Below are 7,532 nucleotides of genomic sequence, written 5' to 3'. Positions count from 1 at the left end.
AGGCACGAAATTAAAGAAAACATATGCATAGTACCTATTGTCTGTCTAATCTCAAACATAGAATTATCATAATGAAACTATTGGAGTAAATTAGATAAAATGATAAAATGAATACGATTTCCTGTGTTCGAAATGTGAAACTACACAACAAAAAACAAGTCACGGGGTATGTTAAATGACAAACCAGTTCCCTGCTACCACTCAATTCTCTCTCTCCTCACATTTTGTGTGACCAACTACACCTTTTCTATAACATGTTTTGAGGAAATTCAGGCTTCCATTTCCCCCACCTTGTCATAATGGCTATTTCATCACCTCAATTACAATTACTAATTTTCTCCATCTTTTCTTTCTACATTGTTCAACTTCACGCTCTCAACATCGGCCTTCAAGTAAATGTTGGTCTCGGCTTGGTAAGACGTTTGCCCCCTCTTTTAAAACAATAACATACTTATGGTTTAACGTATCTCACATCACATATTTCAGTATTTTATTCTTATTTTTAAATGAATTTATCTCTTGCAGTTCAAGGAGTGTAGTAAAACGTGCGAATCAATGTTCTGTGAAGGTAGTTGTGTTTTTTTTTCTATACATAATTTAATTTCCTCTTCTCTTGGATCTTGTGGTCACATATTTTTTTTACCTTTTTTCTTGTTTTTTTTGAATTTTGTATATTTGAAATTTTAGCACCTCCATTTTTACGATATGGGAAATATTGTGGGCTGTTATACACTGGATGCCCAGGAGAGCAGCCGTGTGATCGCTTAGACACATGTTGTATGCATCATGATCAGTGCATATCAAATATGGGAAGTAAGTTCTTCAATTTTGTCAATTATTGATTAATTATGTTATGTAAATTTCTAGGTATTTTACATCTCATATTCGACCCTAGTTTTGATGGCGACCCGAACCCCTGACCATAATTACATAGTACTCTCCCACCTCGCTTTTCGGATAATGATTTCTCCATTTTAGAAATTATAACAATTTAATTAAGAATTCTCAAAAAGAAAAATGAATCGCTTTAAAATATTTCTTAACGGTTTAACTTTGGGGAAACCTTTAACCTCAAAATATAACTCACTATTGACTAACATTATCTACCATTCACAAGCAATCATAAGCATAGAAATATGTGGAGTAAATGTAAAAAGTGGAGTACAATAATTAGAGATATGTGGTCATGAATCACCCTCGCCAGTCCCCTCCCCGTGCATTTCACTAATGGTACATTATGTAACATGAAATTTAAATTAATTTGTAGCTGCATTTTTATAAAATTAAATATGCAATTATAATATTTTAGTTTATATTTTTATATGATAATATAAAGTATATGAAAATATATTTTTAATTCAAATGTTTATTTGATAACTCAATTGTTTTTAAAAAATTTGACATTAATTGACTGCTTTTGTTAATTTTTATTAATATACATTTGTAATTCTACATTATTCTTTTTAGTATATTATCGTAAAGGGTGCGTTATAATGCTAACTTTTCTTAAATTGTTTGCTAACTCATCAACGTAGTGTATTAAAAATGTCAACACGATCACATTAAAATATCAACACATATTTGTGTTGACATTTCAGTATCATCGTGTTGACAATTTTAATACACTACGCTGATGAGTTAGCAATTTAAGAAAAGTTAGCAACGGATCACACCCCTTATCGTAAATATCTTTTTTATTTATTACATTTACACGTTTTTTTTTTATTTTCATCTAAGAATCATCGTACCCGTGTGGTACCGTTTTTCCAATTTGTCTCCACGTTGAATGATAATTTTAAATAATACTCTCTCCGTTCTATTGAAGATGACCTTTTTTTTTTAGTTTGTCATGTGCCATCCAAAGGAAGGGGTCATCTTTCTTGGGACGGAGGGAGTAGTAGTTGGTAATTCTGATTATTTGGAATGCTAAAATAATCTAATGTTGGGTGAGCGCAGACGATTACTTGAGCCAGAAATGCAATAAAGAATTCTTAAAATGTGTGGATTCATTCAAGAAGTCAAGGGCGCCCACATTCAAAGGCAACACCTGTGAAATTGGTGATGTTATCCAAGCTATTAACAATGCCATGAAAGCTGCTATCGTTGCAGGACGAATTTTTGGTAAACCTTAAACACCAACCAATTACTTAAATTTTTAATTGATCGATATTGTTGTGTAGCAAATTTCGATCCCACTCTCTATTGGCTAAGGGTTTGACTTTGACTGCAAAGGATAAGATTTGGGTTATTACTATACTGCTCTTCGTACCTAAATCTCACTTCAATGATTTCCATTAAATATTCAAATCCACCAATTCCAGGGGAGGATCCCCTGCCGTGGTTATTAACACAGCAGTGTGCGGTGCTTAAAACGCACAAATTTACAAACTAAACGCAACATTTCTGCGGACTCTTTTCATGTTTGTTTTAAACAATTTTTTGATCTATTAAATAGTAAAACACTTAAAAAGGCGTTTGCATATAAGAGTATTTTATTATACATGTTGACTTTAAAATTTAAATTTAAATACAAGAATTATGGAGTAGTTAATAAGGGTGCTTAAAACACACGAATTTAGAGTTCCTATATTTTGGTTAATTGAATCATAAAGGATTGTTGAATATTTTGGCATAAGAAGATAGAGGTAGAGAAATAAGAAGATAGAGGTAGAGAAAGCATTGAATTATGGAGCATATACATATTTGAAAGTCAATCCAGCACAACCAGTTTCTCATATTCTTTCCCAGAAATGGCAGCTTCCATCACTGCCACTGGATCCATCACTCCACCTTCTTCAAGAAATATTTTCAGCAAATTCTTGGAGAATCCACTCACAAGCGCCACCCCTTTCTGATTGGCCGGCACCGGCGTCGCTCTCGAATCCCTCAGATTCCAAAACACAATCTCCGGCACACACTCTCCATATCCCTTCTCTTTATACTTCCTCACTATCGCCTCATAATCCGTCTCCCATGGATTCGATGAAGCCTGATCGAATTCCATATCACTGAACACAAACAGCCTCTTTATCATCTCTTCCGCTTTCAGATTCCCTTTCACAGCCACTTTGAGTATCAAATCAAACACCTTTTGGAAATCAGTGTTCATTCCCCATTCCATTCTTCTCACAAACTCCGTCTTCGATTTCAACCTCTCCCCTTCCACTCTCTGAAGCCTCGGGTTTTCGCTGAATGTGATCACCTTCCCCTTCCATGGCTCCTCGCTCAGTTCCGACACAAGCACCCCTAACGCCACCGACACCTCCATCGGAATCCCGGACATGCTCCCGGAGACATCACACACTGCAAGGCAATTGCTCAATTTCCCAATTTTAGCCATGTCATCCACCATTCTCCTCCACTGCAGCTCCGCCACTTCTCCGCCATTCTCATCGTTCAAGGATTCTATTATCTCGTGAGGAAGCAATGCGCCGGCGGCAATCGTGGCTTTGCCGGACTTCACTTTATCGAGATACTCTTTAAACCTTTGTTCATCGTGCTTGAAGAAGAGAGTCTTGTATGTTTTCATCGCCACAGAGGCCACTCTGTTGTATGGCAAAGTTCCCCATTGATTGGCGCCGATGTAAACCTCCGGCAGCTCCAATGCCTTGCGCAGCGGCACCAGCACCTCCTTCCTCAGACGATCCCTCACCCGATACGCGTAATGCGCCTCCTCCACGCCTTCGTACTCTGCAAATTCCGCCCTCGGAAACACCTTCTTCCCTACAGTCTCACACAGCAGAGTTATTCTGTCGAAGGACGAATCCAGAGAGGGGCACCATTTGGCGGCGAGGCTGATTTTGTTGAAATTCCCTGATTTGTGCATCTCCATATCCGATCTCAACTGCTGAGCGAAGAGATCGGAAACGCAGTCGTGCAGGAACTTGAAATTGGGGTCGTGATTGAATCTATCCACCACTCTCTTCGCTCTCTCGATCCTCTTCTCTTCAGGCGTCGATTTGTTCAATCTATTGAACTCAGCCGTATAGGTGATGCCTCTTCTCCTCTTTCCGTTCCGATTCTTCGACTGAGATGAATTCCATAACTCTCCAATCTGTTTGGCCAATTGGCGTGCCTCAGGCCCTTCGAGGAGGCGGAAGAGGATCTCGAGCAAATCCTTGAAATAGCCGAATTCAGCGAAGGAAGCAGCGTTGGAAGCAAGGGTTTTGGGGTGGTGGTGGTGCAGCCAGAGGGCGGCGGTGTAGAAACCCTCTTTATCCGATTTGCCGGTGCCTCTGACTCCACGGAGATTGCAGACGAGCTTGAGAGCCTTGAGAGGATCATGATCCCAGGCGAGCTTGAGGCGATCGGTCAGGGATTGAGGAGGCGTGTCAGGGACGATGTGGAAGAAGAAATCCAAGCAGGGATTTCCGGTGGAGAGAAAGGTGGGAGAGAGGTTTTCAGTGAGGCCTAACGGCGGGAGTGTTGTTGTTGTTGTGTTAAAATCTGCAACCATAAGATCGATGAATGCATCGCCGGTGGAGGTGGATTTGGGTGAGTGGTGGTGGATTTCCGGTGGTCCGACGAGAATAGCGGGTGCCATGATTGTATTTGATAATTAATTGTAATGCGAAAGCGGCAATTGTTATATAGCACAGGAAATACTTGAAGGCCACGCACAGCCTGCACAATACGTGGTGACCAAGCACAACACAACTCCATTTCTTTTATTTATTCTTCATAAATATATTCAGTAACCCCAAAAATGCAACCCACTTTATTATTCCTTTTTTTTTTACCGCTTAACTATTTTCTAATTCAAAACATGAAAAAGGTGTATATCAGCATGAAATAAAAATTCTGATATCACAGTAAAAATAGTGTTTTATATTCAAAATGTAAAGTTGCTGTTACAAAAAAATTGATCTGCCATCCAGAGATTAAACTATGCATTTGACTCTCTTCAAAGCATAAGCACATATCTTTCAGAGAAGAAAGTAAATATACAAAGGACAACAATTACTTTACTTTTATTTTATAATTATTTTTACTTTTCTATTTTGTGTTTTTTATGTGACCCCTGCTTCCAATGCTACCAATGAAAGTAGTCTTAGAGCAATGTTCATGACCATGGTGTCTTAATCATTAAACCGTGTGGTCGTGGTCGTGGCCGTGGTCGTGGTCGTGGTCATAGTTAAAAAATACACTTATCTGGAACCGGACTAATAAGGAGGTGTTCAGTTTGCAAGATTGTATCTTAAATATATAGTGTTGGTTTATGAGATTTAAATCCCACACTCAATCATAGATGGATAATCATGAGATAATTCCTCTTCAACTAAAATAATCTCACAACTCAATCCTAAATTTTATACTCCTTCCGTCCTTTATTAGGAGTCTCATTTCTTGGCGGCACGGGTTTCAATAAATGTTTAAAAAAATGGGTGAAAAAAGTTAGCGGAATATGGATTGTGAGTGGAATGTGAGACCTATTACCATATATATACTGGTCTTATTTTATCTAGGAAACCGAACACACCTAAGTGTATTAATAATAAATCATACTCACTCCATTTCCTCATAATTGACTCATTTTTTTCATTTTGGAAAGTTTTCTCATAGTCGAGTTTGAGTCATTTCAATATAGGGCAAATTGCCTGTAAAGTCACGACCTTTCACCATAATTTGATTTTTCCCGTGAACTTTAAATGTTGCATGAAAAGTCATGAACTTTACTGAACTGTGTAAATTTCTCATCTGACGCGACCCAATAGATTTCCGACACAATTACCTATTCTAAGCGGCGTGCCAGAGGCGTGACTTGACAAAACTCCACTAATTCTGATTGTTTCTCTTCTATCTTTGCAATCTCTGACCCTGAACTTATCACAAACATACAAGTAGAATAATTGAAAACATACAAATCGAATTCAGCATACAAATCGACATAAACATACAAATTGAATTTCACAAATCGAATTCTGCATAATAGTAACATTAATTCCACAATTCGAATGGAACCCTAAATTTGTCATTTGCCAAGTCACGCCTCCGGCGCGTCACGTAGAATAAGTTGTGTCAGAAATCTATCGGGTCGGATAGGATGAGAAATTTACACAGTTAGATAAAGTTCATGCTTTTTATGCAACATTTAAAGTTCACGGGAAAAACTAAACTATGTTGAAAGTTCATGACTTTCCAGACAATTTGTCATTTCAATAATATACTATAGTTTAATAATTAACACTTTTTCTCACTCTTACTTTACTCTTTCTTATTTTATTCTCTCTGCCTTATACGCTTTCTACTCTATTCTCTTTACTTTTCTATATGATACGACCATGGAAACCGCGTACCTGCAGCTGGCGTTATTCAGTATTCTGCCCATCGAGATGACGTCCGAAAGCCTTGAAACTGCCTCCATTGTCTTCGTCTTCGAAAGAGCTTTGCGTGGGTACTTTGCACACCCCAATCGGAGTTTGGATGAGGGAGATATGACCGTTCTACGGAGGTCGCAAAATGTAGAAGAAGTTCTACCCGGCTAGGTGACTTTTGGTCACCAAATTCCACCCGAGCAGGTGGCTACCCGAAGGCATGGCGGGAATAACAAGTTCCACCCGGACGGGTGGCTTTCGGACACCAAAATCCACCCGGACGGGTGGCTACCCGAAGGCATGGCGGAAACAGCAAGTTCCACCCGGGAGGGTGGCTTTCGGCCACCAAATTCCACCCGGGCGGGTGGCCCACGCAAAGACTAGAATTTTTGGGCCTTTTTCTTGGAATTTGGCCTTCAACTATAAATAGGACTTTATCTCATTTTCTCCTTAGATTGTGATTGAATTAAAGTTATCTTCCTAATGAGTTTTCATCTTTGAGGAATGTATCCAATTCCTTTCTTGAAGGTTGTTTGTCTCAATTTCATAGATTGATTCAAGTAGAGGTATGCATCAATGCGTGTATCCATTGAGTAGTGGAGCTAAGGGGTGATAGAGCTATTGAAAGTTGCATAAGGTTGTTTCCATCTTTTTGGTCAAGGTCCTATGTTCATAACTCTTTTATCTCATCATTATACACATGCTTTCCATTCCTAATCTTCCATCCATTCTTGTTTAGATTCAATTTTTGTTGGTTTGATCTTTTATTATCTTTTGCTTTGTGTTGAAAAATTGAAAATAGCCTCACAAAAAATAATTAGATCAAACATCATCAATGGATAATTTCTTGAAAAATGAATCATAAAATACATGAATCCTTATTACTATAACTCTTACTTCTTTTTATCTATCCACTTATCGTACTAAAACATTTTTTTAAAAATATGTGTCGAAAAAGAGAAAGTGCTCCTAGTTTCCATCCTTCCTAAAATCAACTCTGGCCAATGTATTAAGGAAAGAGTTAACACTTAAATCAATCTCTAAAGTGAATTGCACGATCCTTAGCAACCCTGTAGCTGCTACTCAAGCTCATCCCGTGGCATTTGAGCTTCCTGTAGTTTTTCTTAGTAAACAAAACATGACACAAGACATAAATTTGGAAGGGATGGAAGGAGTCAAAAATTTTCCACAATTAAATTTTCTGGAGAATTAAAGTTA

At 38.2% G+C, this 7,532-nt stretch overlaps 2 protein-coding genes across 2 annotated transcripts; one reads left to right on the top strand and one right to left on the bottom strand.

Annotated features, from left to right (window-relative positions):
- The first annotated feature begins 203 nt into the window (after positions 1-203).
- On the top strand, positions 204-2,254 carry LOC125216733 (phospholipase A2-alpha-like). The gene is made up of 4 exons (XM_048118498.2): positions 204-413; positions 526-568; positions 688-813; positions 1,957-2,254. The coding sequence occupies exons 1-4, from the start codon at positions 300-302 to the stop codon at positions 2,130-2,132; spliced, it is 459 nt and encodes a 152-aa protein (XP_047974455.1). The 5' UTR covers positions 204-299; the 3' UTR covers positions 2,133-2,254.
- Positions 2,255-2,668: 414 nt separating this feature from the next.
- LOC125215417 (uncharacterized) lies at positions 2,669-4,587 on the bottom strand. Its single transcript, XM_048116824.2, has one exon. It carries the CDS (start codon positions 4,541-4,543, stop codon positions 2,711-2,713), a length of 1,833 nt encoding a protein of 610 aa, XP_047972781.2. The 5' UTR covers positions 4,544-4,587; the 3' UTR covers positions 2,669-2,710.
- Between the last annotated feature and the right edge of the window lie 2,945 nt (positions 4,588-7,532).

The sequence above is a fragment of the Salvia hispanica genome, chromosome 3, assembly GCF_029641045.1.
Source record: "Salvia hispanica isolate PSC_SH4W2 chromosome 3, Shi_PSC_v1, whole genome shotgun sequence".
Taxonomy (NCBI): Eukaryota; Viridiplantae; Streptophyta; class Magnoliopsida; order Lamiales; family Lamiaceae; genus Salvia; species Salvia hispanica.
The sequence above is the reverse complement of the archived record's forward strand: the minus strand, read 5'-3'. Positions and strand labels throughout refer to the sequence as shown.

Excerpts from the sequence above, each read along its gene's own strand:
- LOC125216733 (XM_048118498.2), top strand. The coding sequence starts at position 300 with ATGGCTATTTCATCACCTCAATTACAATTACTAATTTTCTCCATCTTT. Across the intron at positions 569-687 it reads CGAATCAATGTTCTGTGAAG|CACCTCCATTTTTACGATAT; the intron begins GTAGTTGTGTTT and ends TTGAAATTTTAG. Across the intron at positions 814-1,956 it reads GTGCATATCAAATATGGGAA|ACGATTACTTGAGCCAGAAA; the intron begins GTAAGTTCTTCA and ends GGGTGAGCGCAG.
- LOC125215417 (XM_048116824.2), bottom strand. The coding sequence starts at position 4,543 with ATGGCACCCGCTATTCTCGTCGGACCACCGGAAATCCACCACCACTCA.